A 19,893-nucleotide genomic window follows, 5' to 3' on the forward strand; every position below is an offset into this window, starting at 1 on the left:
CCTTATGGGAGGTTACAAGATGAGACTAGGAGGCACTAAGGAAGGACTACTTTCACTTAAATATTTTTGCCGTATCAGGTTGTGGGTCTCCTGTTTCAAAGCCTGCCAGAAAATGCTAAATTTGTGGTACCTTTCTGCCCTCTAACACTGAAGATCCATTTACACTTCCTTTTCCACTTTTACTTCATGGTCAATCCAATCTCACCCCCTTCCATCTCCCTGCATCTCATGGAAAATAACTCCTCACTTCATCCCGACCTTTCATATCACCTCATGGAAGATACCGTCAGACATCCTTCCTCATCATCTTCTGCGCGCTCCTTCTTTACTTTTCATGGAAGAGCTGATTTTACTTCTCCCCTCCCCCACCTTTGCACCTCTTGGAAACCCCCGAACGACTCCCCCCCACCCTCTCTGTACACTTCGTAGAAGATCCCATCAGATGATCTTGCCCCGTACCCTTCTGCGCACTATGGAAGAATCCATCTTCTTTCTTAACATGGTTGCTACCTGTACGTGGCTATTTTATGTAGCTTCCACTTAGGCTAGGTTTGGGAGCAGCAATCACTTACTCTGGGGGAACCAGGGCCGGCTTTACAGCTGGTGGCGCCCGGTGCGACAATGTTTGTTGGTGCCCCATAGTGACAACCTCCAACATGGATTCCCGCAGCACCACCCTTTAACAGTGCCCAAGTCTCTATAACCACTCTCTCTCAGATGCATATGTAGCACACTCTCTCAGATACATATATAGCGCCACTCATACCAGTGAAGGGTGTTAGAGCACTTTGCATCACACACACATTACACAAAGACAATCAATCATACTTGTGTTACTCAGCATATAGGAAATGCTACATAAAACAGGACTGCAAGGTGTAGGAGCCACGTCATCAATACTGCTAGGCAGAATAGTTTAATAGTGCTTGGTCTGGAGAAGCACAAACTCAGAATTTAAAAAGGAACAACATAGTTGGGGCTTATCTTTATTAAGGAGAATAGATTTCTGCCTAAAGTTATCCTTTTTGCAACACTAATCTTTGCTCAAATATTTACTTTGCAGGGTGCATGCAGTTCTTTGATAAAAGTTAATAGTTCAGTACAATTACAAAGTGCATAGAATGTAAATAGGTCAATGGGTTACTGCTTTTAAAAGAGACATTATTTTGTTTCTTGCAATATATAAATTAATTTCCTATATTAGGATTTTAACCTATAAATTGCAAGTAACAAAATTATTTCTCTTTTAAAACGAGTAACCCACTGACCTATTTACATTCTGTGCACTTTTATCATCTGCTCTGCACTTGTTTTCTGCAACAAGCATATTAACCCTCTGCACTACTTTATAGTGGGTTAAAACCCCAATTAAACAAAACTCTGGTCTCTCTTCAGGAAGAACACTATATATATTTACTCTTACACATTTGACTAACTTTACTACTTTTGTCTATTTACAAACTTCGAGTGTAAAGTTACTCAAAAGTGTAGACTTACATGTGTCCATCGCATGAAAAAGGGGGTGGAGACAAGTGCAAGTTGCTGCTGTCGAAAAAGAAACAGTAGTACACACATGGCCAACCAATGGTACTGCAACACCCTCCTGTAGAAAGTAATGGATTTAGGGACTTAAAATAAAACCCCATAAGAAATAACAATACATTAAATGTAATTATTTCAAATAGTTAAAATATATAAATAAACATAGGATATATAAAAAATCTAAAAATAAAGCACAATAATGATTTAATTATAAAATATTTAATACCTTTCAAAAACATATAAATGAATGGAACATTAACTTTTATTCCAATAAAATAACATTTATTTTGATTAATTCTACACATCACTCACAAGTGTTTAGAACCATGGCAGTCACCAGTCTACATAGAAGTTAATAATATTTGTTGGTGTTTGAGCTCACCAGTCATTTTATGGGGAAAGTACAGCATCACATAATTTAGTGTAAAAAGAAAAGTCACAACCGTGTGTTTTTCAGAAGAGGCGATAAACTACTTAACAACAGAGAAGGCAGTCAATGGCTCCAATGTGATGTTTGTACTCGACTGAGTTGCAGACATTATTTGTCCCAGGTTTTTGATTTACCATGGCTCTCAGAAGGCCTGTAAGTGTACTTTTTGGTTTCTTGGCTGTGAGTGTCTTAGAAATTGTTTTGTCGGCCAGGCCATGCTATTTTGTGCTACCACCAAGTGAATAAATAATCCATATTCATAAGCTGGGTGTGGCTAATAGAGCATTTCGTTGACTCAGGTCTCTTTGAACTTCGCAACTTCCTTCTTTAGATTCAATGCATCATCCACAAGCACTAGTACAGCCAACAGGTCTAACGTTGATGTGCCAATGCATGCAAACACATGAATACACAAATGTGCACAGGTCACTGTGTAATCTGTTGCATAGTAATGCAAACTTAGGGAATAAAAAATAGGGCACAAACATGTGAGGCCCAGAAATAGGTCGGTTGCACAGAGAAGAGACACAAATAGTCTGTGCACATTTCTGCATACCTGAGTCTTAGATATGTCAGCACATTAAAGCTGGACAGTTGTATGATGTTACACCACATTCCGTTGTAATGCATGCCTTTACCACGCATGTGTTACAACGCAAATGCCATTACAATGCAAACCTATACCACGCATATTTTTTCAACGACTATGCCTTTACAACGAAGTTCATTGTAAAAGCATGTATGATAAAAGCACATGCGTGGTACAGGTTTCCCGGCCATAAACCCTAATCCCGGTCCCTGGCGCACCCTACCCCGTGCCCCAAACCTTCTAAAAATACCTTTCCCCTACCCTAAACCCTAAAACCCTCCCACAATGCGACTCCCCCTGGCCCCTGCCCTTCCCATCCCATGCCCTAAAGCCTAAAAGCCTACCCCTGTGCGACCCCCCCCCCCGCCCCAGCCCTTTCCCTGCCCTAAAACCTAAAACACTACCCCTGTGCAACCCCCACCTCCCTGGACCCCAAACCTTTCCCTACCCTAAACCCTGAAACACTACACCTGTGCAACCCCCCTGGCCCTCAGCCCTTTCCCTACCCTAAACCCTAAAAAACTACCCCTACACAACCTCCCCTGCCCTCACCCGCATAAAATAGTAACCCTCAGGCCCAATCCCCCTTACAGTGCGTGTCGTTGTGTAGAAGAGTCTCTCCATTTCCTCTAATGATGTGGATTGCCTACCAACATGGCTATTTCCACACACATGGTTGCCAACAGTCCCGTACATTTTTTTACTACACATATGCCTTTAACATACATACCTTTACAGTGAAATTTGTTGTAAGGGCTTGCGTGGTAAAAGCCTATGCATAGTAAACAAATGTGCAGTAAAGTCTATGCTTTGTAATGACACATGCGTTGTAATGCTTTCTTGTAATAGGATGCGTGGATACAGCGTGTTGTAATGGATGTTTCCCAAGCTGGACCTATTGCCTTTGCCAGGTCTTGTTTGCTTTTCTCATTTAGAAGCACAAAGGGTATACCCAAACATAGGTTCCCACACTGCCGTAGAACGTACGCTGTACCTCAATACAGGCAGGACTGTACTTGTGTTGCTTGTCCTCCTGTCCAGGGGGGATAGGGTTTAGCAGTTATAGCTGGACTGTCACTCATTGAGAAGGACCAAGGCTGATTTGCATGGGGAGTCCTATTTATATAATTGAACAGTGAACTAAAATGTATGGACTCTAATTCGTAATTATCAGTAGCTGAGATTAAATCAAGCACTTTTGATCTACTATGGTCATTAAGTAGATGTTTGTATTTTGTTACTTTGTAGTTCTACCCTTAAGTACTACAACAACTACAATTCCATATCCCTCATGCTGTATGTATTTATCACCCCTGCCTTCTCACACGAAAGGGAGGCGTGTGATTATCCTGTTTTTCTACCCTTCAAAACAAACAAAGGGCCACATGTATCATGCATTTTACTGGTCACAAACGGGCCGTTTGTAAAATGCATTTTGGTATGTATGAACTCCAATTTGCAATTCAGTAACATGTTACCGAATCGCAATTTGGAATTGCGAATACATACCGATTCGGTATTAGGAAAGGGCGTGTTAAGGGCGTCCCTTCCAAATACCGAATCTCAGCAGTATGTAGGAATGTTTTGTGACCAAAATGCAGTCGCAAAACATTCTAATTTTACCACCTACTTCTAGTAGGTGGTAACCCATCCTCTTTGTGAATGTTCATAAAAATTTTAAGATCAGGACTGCCTGCTCTCGAAAAATGAAAAGAAAGCTTTTCATTTTTCTTTTTTAAACACAACCCGTTTTCATTTAAGGAAAACGAACTGCATTTATAAAAAAAAATTGCTTTATTTAAAAGTGATCACAGACATGGTGGTCTACTGACCCCAGTAAGCCTCCATCTCTATGATTTTAGCATTCCTAATGGATCGCAAATTCCGACCTGTCTCATTAATATTAATGAGGTAGGTTGATTTGTGACCCATTAGGAATCGCTTAGGAATTACCTAATTGCGAATCACCGAAAATCACAATTAGGTAATCGCTGTTTGAAATAATGATACTCGTGGCCCAAACTCTTTTGATTTCCTGCCATTTGCACATCTGGAGTCTTGGACGTAGATGTGTGCACCAGCTACACACCTCCATTCCCTACTGCACCCCCCCTTCCTAGCTTTTTCCGTATGAACCTCAGAACATTTTTTGTTAAAAAGCAGACTCTAACAGGAAGTAGCAACAACTCCACATTTCTTAACTATCTCCCTACAAAAGTTTCAACCTTTATTATTACACCCCAGTCTGGTGTCTCTCCAGGATTCTGTATCTGGCCGCTTGGTCACTGGTCCGAATCCCAGCAGATCTGTTCAACCCATTTTTTTTTTTTTTGCAGTTTTATATAGAGCAAAGTCTACCCGAAACTATCAGAGTGCTTTACATGAGCACCAGTTGCATTACAGACGGACACGTTCACTTTTGCCGGCACAGGGAGATCAAGTGATTTGCCCAGAATCACAGGACGTTTGAGCCGAAGCGCCAAAATCAAACCTAGTTCCCCACCTTTAAAGTCAGTGCTCTAGCCGTTAACCCTTCATCCTTCTGATCTTGATAAAGTAGTGGCAGTGAGTTGGGTAACCATAAACATCTGTCAACGGTCACCAGCGGCAGCGCCTAGAAACGTTGGTTGGGATGTCTGTGCCCTCTAAAAACCACCGCTGTTTATGCTATCCAGCATTTTTGTTTTTGGGCACACTGTGACTGCGCCTTTCCTCATAGGTAAACAAGAGACTGCATCTGGGGCAGTCACGATTCTCATGAACAATGCCTGCCTCTCTGAGAAGACAGAGTGCTCAGGGGTGCCTGGAAGAGACTGCTCTCCCTCCCCCTACACCCCTACGGGTACTAGGCCAGGCCCATCTCCTGTCGCAAGACCACTTCCTGGGCAGACCGCCCATTTCCCATCTGCCAGTGCTCCTGGTTAGAATACGCTGATTTTTACCAGCTAAATGTTACATTGTGGCTACCTCTAATGTCTCTTTAGATGGAGCCAGACGGAGAGGACGGGACCGCAGAAGTGCAGCCAGGGGAGACTTTGGGAAAGCAGGGGTCAGCCTCTAATGCAAGCAGGTCTTCGGCAGAGTGCAGCTGAGATCACTCTGGTAATGCACTGTGCGTGCACGTATCCTAACACCCATGTGGTTAACAGGATAACCCGTGTGCAGCACTCCAGTGCCCCCATGGTGTAAAAGATGAACCAAACACACGAAGTGCTTGCAGCGAAATGTTCCCAGCGTTTCGGTGCATGCCGTTTTTAACAAGCATTTGCAATGCAATCGGTCTCGCCTTTGGGACCTTATATGTATTTAGCTATGCAGCACATTAGCCTGGGTGTTGAAACATCTACTGTTCTTTAACATGGGGGGAAAGTAAGCACCAGACTGCGTGACACGCCAGGTATGGGATCACATGGAGAGAAATATTGCCTTTCAGCAGAAAATGGTATAGTCCAAAGCTCTGTTTTTAATATAAAATCAGGGCCTTCGGTGGTCATATTACCGAAAATACAAGATTTAGAAAACTATTGTTGTCTATAGGTGCTCGTGGGAGACACTTTCTATGGACTGGGATCTAGAGAATGCTAAAGTGATTCTGGTATTTTACTGACCTCTGCTGGTTGTTTTCTATCAAGAAAGTTAAATAGAGGCAGTTGCCAGAAAAATTTTAAAAATAAAGTCCCTCAGCAGAAAGCAATTCTGGTATTTTACTGACCTCTGCTGGTCGTTTTCTATCAAGACAGTTAAATAGAGGCAGCTGAACAGAAAAAAAAAGTCCCTAAGCGGAAGCAGACAAGTCCTAGGGCTGATCTCCAAAGCCCACAAAGTACATACACATATAAGTATATACTGAAGTATATAAGTATATACTAAAGTATATACAAAAGGTCTTGAATGCTCGACCTAAAAATGGGCAAACACTTAATGCTACCTAAGGTGGCTAGTTTTTCAGTGCCGTGTTGGCCTCTAGGCAAGAACAACAGATTCCATCAGTGCTAACCCTCCTGAGGTAGACGTTGGCCTCACCGGCGACCATTCAATTGGAGTCCTCAACGTTCCATCAGTATTAACATCCACCAGAAAGTAAGAGGTGTACAAACCCCTTCAGAGCTAACAACCACGAGATAACAAGAGGCCTCAAAATTGTTAGACCCACCAATCCAATGACTCGATTCAAAATAATTTTTACAGCGAACCAGCAGTAAGAGCCCATGACCCTCACTGCCAATGAAAGGCCTCAAACCTCCTTCAACATTAACATCACCAGCCAATAAGATACTTCATAATCTTATCAGCACTAAAACCCAACAGCCAAATCGATACTCAATTGCTAATACTCAACAGCCAATGAAAGTGCATACATTCTATAGGAGATAAGACTCAATAGTGAATAGGATGCTCCACATTTAATCAGTGCTAACACCCAGGAGTCACTGGAAGCATCAAATACCTATTAACACCACCACCCAATGACTACCCAAAAGAATATTCACATGACCATCAGACTGAAACACTTGCCAATAGGAGTCGTGGAATACAATCAGTCCTCACACCAACCAGCCAATGAGAGGCTCAAAATCCAATCAGCAGTAACACCCACCAGCCAACATGAGTCCTAACACCCACTAGCCTCGAAAATACAGCAAAAACACAATCGGAAATACAGCAAAAACACAATCAAGAGTCACTCCAGACAATCAATAAGACAATCAAAATCTCACGAGGCTCAAAATTCAAAATACCTTCAATGTCAACATTCTCCATTATATAAGAGGCACAAAACCAAATAAATGCTAACACTCACAAGACAGGGAAGGTGCCAAAATTCTGTTTTTGAAAACAACCACCAGCCAACGAACGAAGCAAAATTTCAGAAATGCTTGCACCAACCAATACGAGCATCAGAATGCCAGTATCAAACACCAACACAACTAGAAGCTCAGAATTCCCAGCCGAAAGGAAGGCTTCAGAACTAAATCAGGGCAGAAACCAATGGCTTACTGTTCCGCCTCCGGTTAGTCTAATAATATATGTTGTCCTTCCCTACACATAACTGCCTTTTAGCTTTAAAAATACCCTCCCCTTCTCAGTTTGTCATCTCACTGTCCTGTAGAAATCACTGATGTACTTAATTGTGTTTGAAAATCGGAGGAAGGTGCAATGTATAGAAATATAAACAGAAAACAGCAGTGAAGAAAGAGAAACAAAAGGAAAGTTGGGGCAATGAGGTAGGGAATGTAGGAGGGAATTCGGTAAAGGGAGCGGAAACGACCAAAGAAGCATTGGAGAAAAAATCGGGAAAGTGGCTGCGTGGAACATGAGAAAGGAAGGAAATATTAGGAAGGTGTTAAGTAAGCTGAGATGGAGAGTGGGACGGATGTGTCCAAGGACCGGTAACGCAAAGGAGGAAGGGATGAAACTGGAGAAGATGCCGAATGACGCATTGACCCCTCTTGCATCGAAGGTTTAAAAGGAGTGCTCAGATCTCAGATTCAGGAACCGCCTTATCATGTCTCAGCACTCTGGAAGTCTCTGCTACATCTGGGCCTGTGGCAGTGCACGCGTCATTTGGCCAGATGTTCCTGCCCTGGCTCCACCCAGAGAGCCCGCCCAAGGAGGCAGGCAGCGGGGCTTCATCAATTATTCACTTGGCCCTCCAGTGCTCTCCTGACTCTGGCTGTGGGGAAAGGCTCAGTGCAGGCAGGCACACCGCTGTGCTGAGCAATGGGGTGGCATCCAGACAGCACTGTCCACTCACCTGGTTAAAGTTCAGTCCAGCGTGTGCTTGAGCATCGCAGAAACCCACCAGGGATCTGGAGGACTGGAAGTGGAAAAACAAATTGGAGCTGTGGGGAGTTCTGAACACTTTCAACAGCCTTCTGGCAGACGACAAGTTTTGTTCGGGATCTTGGGCTGCTACAAATGTGCCAGGACTAAAGGGGCAGTGAGGAGTTATTCCCTGACACCATCTGGCTCGCCGAGTGAGAAATGCCCATTCAGATATTTTGCACTGTTTCCTTCACCTCCAATGAAGACTCATTGGATGAGGCTGGAACTGGGAAGAGTGAGGAGAGCATGGATGAGTTTCCGTACGAGCGAGGTGAGGTGGAGGAAGACGACGAGGAGGAGGAAGAAGAAGAGGCAGCAGATATTGCTGCCTTTGCTAGCAGTTGTACATTGCATGGGGCGAACCACATTTTTGTAGAAGAGGGCTTTGGTGTTCGCCAGGGGTTGTGGGCCTGCGCCTTCCTGTTCTCTCTCTCCATGTTCCTTTTTCAGGTGGGGGACAGGGTGAACTTCTACACAGAATATCACCACGTCACTCTGCTGGACGAGCAGGACAGCTCTGTAATGGTCTTCCCTGCCATCACCTTCTGCAACTTCAACCGCTTCCGGGTATCCCAGATCGACTACGCCGACCTCCTCTTCCTGGCGCCCCTCTTGGACTACAATGAGAACTCAATGGACGACACAGATACCGGCTTCTCCCCGGCCACAAAGCAGGATCAGTTTGACAAAGTGTACGATCTATATGCGATGTACAACCGCACCGGCCACCGGCTGGAGGACATGCTGCTGGACTGCAAGTACAGGGGCAAGAAATGCAGCATGGAGGAGGACTTCATTACGGTAAGGCATGAAAGAGCATCAGACATTACGGTGCGCAGTATGGCAAGCAGGAAGAACCAGGAAAAACGGAAAGTTATGGGACGTTAGAGGTCTTTTGGGCTCTTGATCATAGAGGCTGCGTTTTCTGCCATCTTGGGCAACAGAAACTCTGAGATCAAATGAATCGCCCAGTCCCTCCTGGGACCTACCCATGAGTCCCAACTGTAGCGAGGCAATATTGTATAAAAACAAACTAGAGGCAGCCCCTTCAGTTCTTTTTTCGACCCAGAGGATGAGTGTGTGAAGACCTTTGCATGTTATGTTTTTGGTAAAGGGGTTGGATTGGGAGGCAGGAACAAGAATGGCCAATTGAAGAGACTAGATGTGACCCATATCATAGTTTGGCTCACGTCAAAGTTAGTTTAGACGGTTGTCATCCAGATGCAGAGAGCTCTCTTTTACATGAAGCAATGAACTCTAATGGTGGCAGGGGCGCCTTAGCCGTTCATCCTTCTGAGAACATTAAAATACATGCCACTGAGATGGGGAGAGGTGGATGCCTCCCTGTACACTCCAGGTGGCAATGCATTTTATGAAGTGTGCTATATAAACGATAAGTAGCAATAAAATTCATATTACTATGAATTATTGACATAGTCAGCTGGGCCAATAGCATTAGGTGTGGATCAGAGGTTGACATTTAGAGATTTCTTGACAGGCCGGATCCTCAAAAAAGCAACAGTGCCAAGGCAGAGTCAGAGGCTTGTGACTGACCCTGCCCCGGTCACTCTTGCCTTTCACTGGCAACCCCTTTAAAGTAATCACCAAACTTCCCCCTGGCCTGTCTACCTTTGATAGACATAGGGCAGTTGTGTAGATTCCTTTTCAACATCCTATGGAACAGGTTATTTGATATACTAATTTTTACAAAAATAGGCACATTTTTCCTTCCAAAATGTTACCATTTCCGACCTACTTTCAGCGGTGCACACGTGAAAAAATGAGGTTCTCTAGCCAAAATGTCAAGCAAATTTGGGAATTTGGGGATGTTGGAGGAAGTAACATTGGACAAAATATGGCAGATGACATCAGTGAACCCTATATTTCTATGTACTATTGCTTTTTAAAAAAAATATATATATTTGATTTACCAAGACATTCAAAAGCCATTGTGAAATATTTAGAAGATACAGAGAAAGTGATTCCATCTGTTATTCTTATTGGAAGATTTACAGGGCACGAAAGATCAAATATGTTCACTGTTAGGTTAGGTAAATGAACAAGAATAAAAATAACCCCTGTACCAGGTACTGAAGGGGGCTTGCGCCAGGCGGCATCAAGAAGTAATTTCAGAATGCTTTCGCTCCAACGCAAAAGGCTGTCGTGCACCACCACTGGACCCAAAAATTGAACATGTACATTCAAGAGTGACTGATTGGTGCAAAAAATGGGATGTCATACCTTCCTCGGAGACATTCTGCTAGTCGGGTTTGGGCTTTCAAATGAAATCATTGTCACTGTTCGAAAATTAGAATTAAAGCGATTCTATATGATTGCTTGCATTGAATAATAGAATTGTACATAAAATATATTTTTTTTCCAGATCTTCTTTCTGGATTAGGTTTTCTTTTTATTGGGGGGTGCTATGTGAACTAGGGGTGTGTTATGGGTAGGATGACCAGAATTTTAAAGCCAAAAACTGGGACATTTCACAAAAATAGAAGTACTACAATTTTACTTCAAGCGAAGGACAGAGCTCCTCACCAGAGAACTACAGAACAGGCGGTTAGAACGTACATAAAATGCAATTTTTAAACCCAGTAGCTTCCCTGTTAATTAAATTGTTTTCTTGAAACAACTGCTAACTCTCCCTGCTTGTTAAACATAAAATGGCACCTCCCGCCGTTTTCAGCTCTCTAAAAACAGGGACATGAGCTAAATATCCTGAAATCTGCCGGGACAGCTGGTGAAAACCCGGGACCGTCCTGCCAGATCCGGGACGCCTGGTCACCCTGGTTATGGGCCGATGGTTTTTAACCCCTTCAGCGCGGCGCGGATTTCCGCGCCACGCTGAAGGTTCTGAGCGCGGGCGGGGCCATGACGGAACGGTTCCGTCATGAGCACAGCTCAACCGACGCTCATGACGGAACCGTTCCGTCATGAGCGTCGAAGGGGTTAAATTGAAGATGTTCAATTAACACCCTTTTTATACTAAAGGTGCCTTGAGGAAACGTGGTTGGGGCGGTAGGTACACATAGACCATTGGTTGAGGGGTTCTTGTTCACTGCCGAGAGCTTTACTGACCCTGCTCCTCTAACTCCCCTTCCAGGGACTCTTTGTCCTCTGGTGAAAACGCTGATTTTGCGGAAGGACACCCACCAAGCAGTACTGCATCAGGTGCAGCGTGGAGGCCATGGAACATCCTCCTGAAAAGATTCACGTGACGTCACCCCCCTACGCAGCACCAGTTTCCGGACCAAGGGGCATATTTACAACGAGGCGATAAAACATTATCGCCGCTTTAGCGGCCGAAAAGCGGCGATAATTCCATCGCTATATTGGCAAGGCCACGCTAACGCGTGAAACCTTGCTTTAGCGTGGGGATTTCTAACGCTCAGCTTTGCATCTATAATGAGATGCAAAGTGGGCGTTCCTGACCTGACATGATAGGAGAAATGTCGCTAAGCGACATTTCTCCTATCATCAAGCCCCACGCTATGAAGCATAGCGTCAGGAAAAGTAGCGATAACACCTGTTATCGCTACTTTCCTAACACCTGCTTCAGGACTGATTTAGCCATGATATCCTATGGAAGGTGGATATCATGGCTAAGTTTGTGAGTCCCTATCAACTAGCTAACGTGAGATTATCGCTGGTTTTCCAGCGATAATATCACGTTAGCCAGTTAGCGCTAGGATTTTTATCGCTGATGAGATAAGCGTTGCTAATAGCACGCTATCCCAGCGATAAAAATCGGCGCTAGCCGGCGATAATTATCCGAGCGCTAAGTGCGCTCAGTGATAATTATCGCCAGTTGTTGTTGATATGCCCCTAAAATGGAACAACGTTCCACTGAAAAGGGTCAGTTAATAATTAATAATAAAACTAATAATATTATTATGTTTTCTATATAGTATTTCCTGCCGCTGTGTACCTCCTCATATAGGATGCGTTGTCTTAACCAGTCACAACGGTGCTTGTTTTCTCATTCACGACAGAGCAGGCGGCCGCGTCGAACCCGCCGAGATAGGAACCCATGACTCGCTGGTTTCACACAGATCTCTGCAGCTGGCACTTGTGTCTACTGAGCTATCTTACTGGCAATCCTGCATTTCAGTTCGATGTCTAGGACTCGTATTACAAATTAATGCGTCCCTTTCCTGTCCCAGGTGGCAGGGCCGCTAGACCGGAGACGAGGCCATGGTGTCGAGTGACACAGGAGTAAATGTCTCGGCCCGAGACTTCCTGGGTTTGGGGGGGGGGGGGGGGGGGGGGTAGAGTTTGCGTCACACATCATGAAGGTCCCTTTTACTGGAATTGTAGGTACAGTGGGGCATATTATCAAGGGGCGACGATAATAATATCGCCACTTTAGAGCCTGTTTTCAGGCGCAAAGCGGCGATAATATTATCGCATTATCATCAAGAACACGCTAGCGCGTGATTCCTTGATGTATCGCCCCTTTTTCACACGCCTCGCCTCGCATCGATAATGAGATGCAAAAGAGGCGTGGCTGTGAAAAGCAACATGGGATAATATCGCGAAGGAAGCTTCGCGATATTATCAAGGAGGGTTAGCGATAAATAAAATCGCGTTAAGTATGCCTTTACTCAGGAATTTAACGTCTGTTAAATTCCTGACTAAGGCATACCTAACATGGGGGGTGGATTGTGTGGCTAAGACCACAGGCCCTATTATCTAGGATATCGCCGTTTTCCACCATGGAAAACGGCGAAATCCCACCTATCTCTGGAATTTTATCGCCTCGGCGATGCCCGTTGTTGATAATGCGCTAACCGGGCGATGAATTCCAGAGATAGCCGGCGATAAATATGCAAGCGCTAAGTGCGCTTTGCGATATTTATCGCCGGCCCTTGTTAATATGCCCCAGTGTATTTTGTCCACTTCTCCTCACATCTAAAAGCGCGTTGAAGAAACTTGAAGCCAACATACCACTAGTTTTACAAAGAGCCTCCATTCGTGTAAAATACCATCTTTCGGCATTTGAAAGGGACCCTAGTTGAGAATCAGAAACAGAATTCTCTTAAAAGCATGCAATATGTGCAAAAGAGCATTTGGATATATACAAGTTATTAAAACACACAAATAAGATATATACAGTTATCAGGTTTGGGATATTAATGACCAACAATCTGGATAAAAACAGCCTGGGATGAACAAAACCGAGATTAAAACAGAATTGAGAACTAATTCGTCAATCTGCTGGAGTGAATCTAGAAACATCGCCCTCCAAGAGCAGACTGTGGGGCATATTATCAAGCCAGGCGGAAAACTGCCGCTAAAACGGCGATAATGGGCTTGATATTATGCTCTATGGAATTCCAATTGAAGCCCATGTTAGACGTCCTTCACATCTACCATGGGCTTCAATTGGAATTCCATAGAGCATATTATCAAGCCCATTATCGCCGTTTTAGCGGCAGTTTTCCGCCGCTAAAGCGGCGATAATTTTATCGCCTGGCTTGATAATTTTATCGCCTGGCTTGATAATTTGCCCCTGTGACTTTAAGAAACAGAGTCACATGTCTACATTTTCGATATCTGGCAAATGCCAGTAAAAAATGATTTGTTTGCATACAAACCCTGGGTCATGTATGCTCCAGAGCTTAATTTGAGCAGGTGTGTTGCAGATGGGGCCGACAGGCACTCTTTTGTGGGGACCAGTCATTATTTTTCCATCTTTAGACTTTGACCGAGAAGAAGAGACAAAGGCAGAAAAAGGGGAGAAGAGGATGATGGAAAAAAACAGTGACAAAGGGAGAAAGAAGGGATGAAAAGGAACCCTACAAGAGTGAGATTAAGGGGCAGAGAGTGGATGGTAGTGGATGGAAGAGGCATGAGGTGGTATCAGGATTAGCTAACCTTGGTGTTCAGCAACTCCAACATTCAGCAGCTTCAGCCGTGGTCTTCTGAGAATAATTTTGCGCACCGGCATTTATTATTTTACAAACTAAGCAATGATATGCTTATACTGTCCCCTCTCATAAAACCGTTGAGTCTCGTGCACGTTTAAGTTTAAAATGTTTCATTGAAGGGACAAGAACTCTTTCAGGGGTTAGTGGCAACTGACATTCTTCCAGTTTCCAGAGCAAATTCTGACTATGGAGCAGAATCCAGCAGGTTAATTCCCCCTGACAATGCCTCCCTAAAAAGGAGGAAATTTAGCCCTGGATTCTCCTCCAGAAAAAGTAGGATTTTCAGTGAGCACGGAGCTTTAAATCAACCCCATAATTTTTACCAATACAAAACTGAGACATGTTGAGTAAAGATCAGACACAGACATGGCTCTTAAGGGTACTTAAGAGCCTGCGCTTAAAAATCAAAGCCTAGCGAATTTAAATTACATTAAATGTAGAAACCAGCTCAGGTTCACATTAGAAGGATCAGTTAATAATCAGTTGATGGATGCTAATCACCCAAGCAGCCTTTTTTTGGTCTGGGTCTGAGGGTAGTGGGTTTCTGTAGGATTGTCTGGCTGTTGTAGTTTCATGCAGCCTGGCCTAATATGTGCACGATACACATTGATTACCAGGCTGTTTACTTATTTATTTAATTGACCTTTTCCAATAGACATCAGAGCGCTTTACGCATTTGCAAACATGATCATGTTTTGTAGACAACAGTTTCCAAGCAACAGTATGTGCAAGTAAACAGGAAGCCATCACCAGTGGCCTTTGAACAGCAGGCTTCTTCATGGATGTTCTTGGCCTCCTGGATATCTGTGATTACAGGAGGAAGAAAGGGGGTTTGACTTCCCGTTTCTCTGTTGTTTTGGTTGCTAACGTTACAATCGGCTCAACTTTAGCTCAAGCGTTATTTCTTGCTAAATGGAGTGGACTTTTAACAGAAATCCTTTCAGCCCTGTCTTGCAGGCATGAGGTAGTTGCTCTGAGTGTTGCTGGGAAGGCCCCTCCTGAGTCTTGGTGCTGCACCAGAGCAGGGTGGGCTGAGATGTCTCTTGAATTTTAACATTTCTTGAGCAAGCATAACTTTTCTCCTTGACGTTCTGTTTCTCCTAGTTCGTATAACGTTGGAGAGCTCTCCTGCATGACGTTGTAAGTGATACATGTAGTTCTGAAAAAGAGAACCGTGAAAAAACAGGAACCAAAACCAGTTTAGTGATTAAGAACTGGGTGAGATGCATTCTGCTCTTAGGAACTTTAAATCAGACTTGTTGCTGTGTTTTGGGCTGGCTTTAGGAGAGAATGGCTAGATTTTGGTGAAGCCTGCAAGAAGGGTAGTGCTTACAGGGCCGGCTTTAGTGCTGGTGGTGCCCGGTGCGTCAATGTCTTTTGGCGCCCCCCATGACCACCTCTGCCACAGATTCTCTCACTAGCACCCTTTAACAGTGCCCCTCAAGTCTCCATAACCACTGTCTCTCAGGTTTATTTACTTTTATAGCACCACTCATACCAGTGTAAGGTGTCAGAGCACTTTATACCACACAACACATTGCACAGAGACAATCATACATGTGTAAATTAGTGTATAAGAAATGTTACATCAGTCAGGACTACAAGGTGTAGTGTAGGAGTGACATGTCATCTATACTGGTAGGCAATATAGTTTGAATCCTCTATTCTGGAAAAGCACAAAAGCAGAATTTAAAACGTAACATCATTGTTAGGGGTTCTCTTTTACAAAAAGAACTGTTTTCTACCCAAATGAACCCTTTTCACAAGATTAGGATGATGAAAGACTGGGCAAAAAACATGTAGCTCTGATATATACCTTGCAGTTTGCATGCAGCTCTTTGATGACAGTTAATAACTTAGTGTTCAATATTAGGATTTTTACTTATAAACTACAAGTTACAAAAGGAGTTCTCTTACAGAAGCAGTAACACAGTGATCTATTTACATGATATGCACTTTGTTTTCTGCATAAGACACGTTCTTAGCAGCAGGCATTTTAACACTCTGCCCTACCTTAGTATGAGTCAAAACTTCCCCAAGATAAACCTCTGGTCTCTTTCCAGAAAGACGATTAATCACCAGAGTTATCTTGACATTTTAATTGATGTCTGAAAATTGCTAGAAGCCAGGAACGCAGCAGCAGGTGCTTCTAAAATGATCATATACATTTTCAAAAATGATGCCCCACCCCAAGTCAACGCCCGGTGCGGTGGCACCGATCGCACCGCCCTAGAGCCGGCCCTGAGTGCTTATTTTGAGCTGGTGGGGACCCATGGGCACTCATTTTTGTGGACTGGCACTTATTTTTCCTCATTAGACTTTGTCCCAGGGCAAGAGAGAGAGAAAAACACATAAGGGAGAAAGAAGGAGAACGATGGAAAACAGTGACAAGGAAAGAAAGCACGGAGGAAAACGAATCCGAAAGAGTGAGATAAAGGCACAGGAATTGTCTGGTGGTGGAAGAAAGAGGCATGAGATGGAACCAAGGCTCTGCAGCATTGGTATTCAGCACCCTTAACATTCGAGAATGTCTGCTGGCGGTCTTCTGTGCAGAACTGTGGGCCTCGCCACTTCTTCTATTACAAATTAAGCACTGAAGAAGGGAAGTTCAATAGTGTAGTCTAGTTTGAACTAGGAACTGGGCTTAGGTCCGGATTTCATCTCCCTGACGGCCCCTGGCGCCTGGATACCCTTAGGGGTGATAAGTCACGCTTAACAAATCTGGATTTATTTATTGCTTTCAGTGGGGAGTTAAGGTAGGTCCACTGTCTCTTGTGTACTGTACATGTGACTAGGGTGGACCAGGTCTGTCCTCTGTTGGTCTCTTACCGTTTGCACCCCGTGCAGCTCACTGAGAGTTTTAGTTGCAGTACCCATTAATCTAATATGTGCAATGCGTTTCAATGTGGAGTGAGCTATTGCCCAGAGTCACATGGTGCTGAGCTGAGTGGCCGCCGGTGATCGAACCATGAGCCCCGTGCTCCAGAGTCTGTCGCTCTGGCCGCTGCGCCATACCTCTCCCTGTGCCAAGGGCAAAGCAGATGAAAGAGGTGCTCCAACTCCCAATGACAAGCAGTACGTTTGCTCTGATTGGTTACTGGTTTTGTTTCCTCTCTGGTTTAATGGAGGAGGTAGTAGTTCTGTCTTCCATTGTGCAAAATACATTTCAGTGGGGGATTGGAGCAGCCCTCTTAGCTATTGTGTTTGGTGCATGTCTCTGGGAGGTGGAGCCATTGTTTCAACTATTGCATCCAGTCCATTTCACCTAGTGGTAAATCCAGACGAGACTAATGCTCAATACCTTGGTCAGTAAAGATACACCACCATTCAGTCATCCCCCCAAAAAGCCAGCATTCACACCTACTATGACTCTTTAACAATTTATTTTCCATAAACTCTGACTTGTGACCATTAATAGACCCCTAAGGATCTCTCAATGATGTGTGTCTCACATGTGTTTGTAAAGGGCTTGCTCCCAGGTGGGGCATTTCAGGTACTCTGGGAAAGGATATGTATTATTCACTTGCACCAGGGGCAAACCACTGCATGATCAAAAAGGCTGTAGTCACACTTGTACAGCATGTCTGAATCTGCCATGGTCCCACTGGGCTTCTTGAGTGCACAGGGATGCGACACTTTACCCACCCGGTACAGCCATGTTTCAGGCCAGCAGGAGGTGGTAAGCCATTAATCGCAATGCCTGAACCGTCCAAAACTCAGCTTCCTCTCCTATTACTCGCCAATTTTAAACTTGCCTTTGAACATGTACAGCGCTCTGCTGCCATGTGGCTAGATTTGCGCTATTGAAATGTCATAATATACCAAAAATATGCCAATACTGCACTTTTTTCAGAACATAGCTTTTCACAGCATGTAATGACTTAAACAATAACACTGGTGACTACTTTTTCTGTCAGACCAAGATCCAGCATAAGGTCTTTGGTACCATATACTACTCGTGTCTGCATCCTTCACGGGCACCTCAAGTAGAGGTTGGATGTCTGACACCCCTGATTTCCACTGCATTGAGATGCAGTGAACACTGGTCCTGACGAGGGTCCCAGCAAGAAAAGGGATTCGAAACCCGTAGACCTTATTTTCCGAGGCCAATCTATCAGTCACAATTAAAAAACAGAGTTCAAGTTTTTCAAAAGAATCACCAATATTATTTATGTTGATGGTCTCTGTTTTTGTATGTAATGCCATTTGTGTTTGTTTCAATGTGCCAAAGTGATAAGAATCGGTTGAATGGGTATGAATGATCAATAAGTGTTTGTTTTGTATTTTGCCATTGTTGTAATTTGTTAGGAGGTGTCCAAAATATATAAAAGTAAATATATGTTCTTAAAACAATGTGGACATCACTATGAGATGAGTTTTTAGGTTTGTGGCACCATTTTCGTAAAATATTCAATGTAATTTGAGTGAACTTTTTGATTAAATCTGACAGAAAAAGTAGTCACCAGTGTTATTGTTTAAGTCATTACACACTGTGAAAAGCTATGTTCTGAAAAAAGTGCAGTATTGGCATATTTTTGGTATTTGATGTTATTAGGCTAGGCCTTGCTGCCATTCAAGCCACAACCCGAGATTGTTTTTTCCCATTGAAATGTCATATACATACCCACCATCTTGAACGATCGTGCGCTGAGGTGAGCAGCAACCCTGGGAGAGTCCAAGTGGTACTATATTTTATTGCCAGCTTTCAACAACATCGACCACTACATTCTCTTCACTTTAGAGCAGAAAAGACCACAAGAGCAGGTTCCATGGCAGATTTTCAGGATAATCATTGGCTATGTAAATGATTGCCATTTAGACCCGTTGAATGTACATTTCCTGATCTTCTAATATCCTTAGAGCGTGGCCAGCCGTTGCCGATGAGTGCTGACCTCATCTGCTATTCTGAGACCTGGTACTTAGAATGATGGTGTTCGATTGGATAAAGCCTTGTTAGACAGACATATCATAGGTCTTTGCCATCACTGCCTTTCAGTCTTCTCTCCTACTCCCACTTGTGAAGTAGCCCAGGGAGCTATTTTACTCCCACTGATTTTCACAGCTTGTATGCTCCCACTGGCTAAACGGATTTACTCATGGACGGCTGCCCCATTAGAGCGCTGGTGCATCGCCCCCTACATTAGTTGCCCCCTCGGCTCTAGTAGTAATAGTAAATCAATCTAAGATTGATTTATTTGAGGTTGGTTTTTCCTGGCCGGGCGCCCACGATATTTTCATTTTAGGGCTGGTGTCACTGTCAACAAAATGAGTGGGAGTGCTGGATGGGCAGACATGGGTGGGGCTTCGCTGCAGGCTTGGTTAAAACTAAAGTGCGCATGTCGGGTTGGATGGGTGCGTTTCTGTTTCCAACCTGACATGTGTACTTGAGGCTTCTCGTATGTGCATTGTTGGTGAGCCGGGGAGTTGCAGCTTCACCCCCTCAGTCTTCTGAGGAGCGCTGGGTTTACCTGCTCCTGCCAATCCTGGAGCTGCTCCCATACGATTTGATAACTTAAAAAGCAAGGACGCAGCGTCCGTGTTGGCTCAGGAGACGCAGGCAGGTGGTGCAA

At 44.0% G+C, this 19,893-nt stretch overlaps 1 protein-coding gene across 3 annotated transcripts in view; it reads left to right on the top strand.

Moving 5' to 3' along the window:
* ASIC1 (acid sensing ion channel subunit 1) overlaps positions 1-19,893 on the top strand; it is a 590,058-nt gene that overhangs the window by 483,959 nt on the left and 86,206 nt on the right. The window contains exon 1 of one of the 3 annotated variants that reach the window (XM_085600876.1): positions 8,260-9,188. The exons of the other annotated variants lie outside the window; for them this stretch is intronic. Within the exon in view, the coding sequence (XP_085457002.1) occupies positions 8,547-9,188 (642 nt within the window). The 5' untranslated portion in view covers positions 8,260-8,546. Of the gene's footprint in view, positions 1-8,259; positions 9,189-19,893 lie in introns of those variants that run through there. 3 annotated transcript variants of the gene reach the window in all.

The sequence above is a fragment of the Triturus cristatus genome, chromosome 4_2 (assembly GCF_964204655.1).
Source record: "Triturus cristatus chromosome 4_2, aTriCri1.1, whole genome shotgun sequence".
NCBI lineage: Eukaryota > Metazoa > Chordata > Amphibia > Caudata > Salamandridae > Triturus > Triturus cristatus.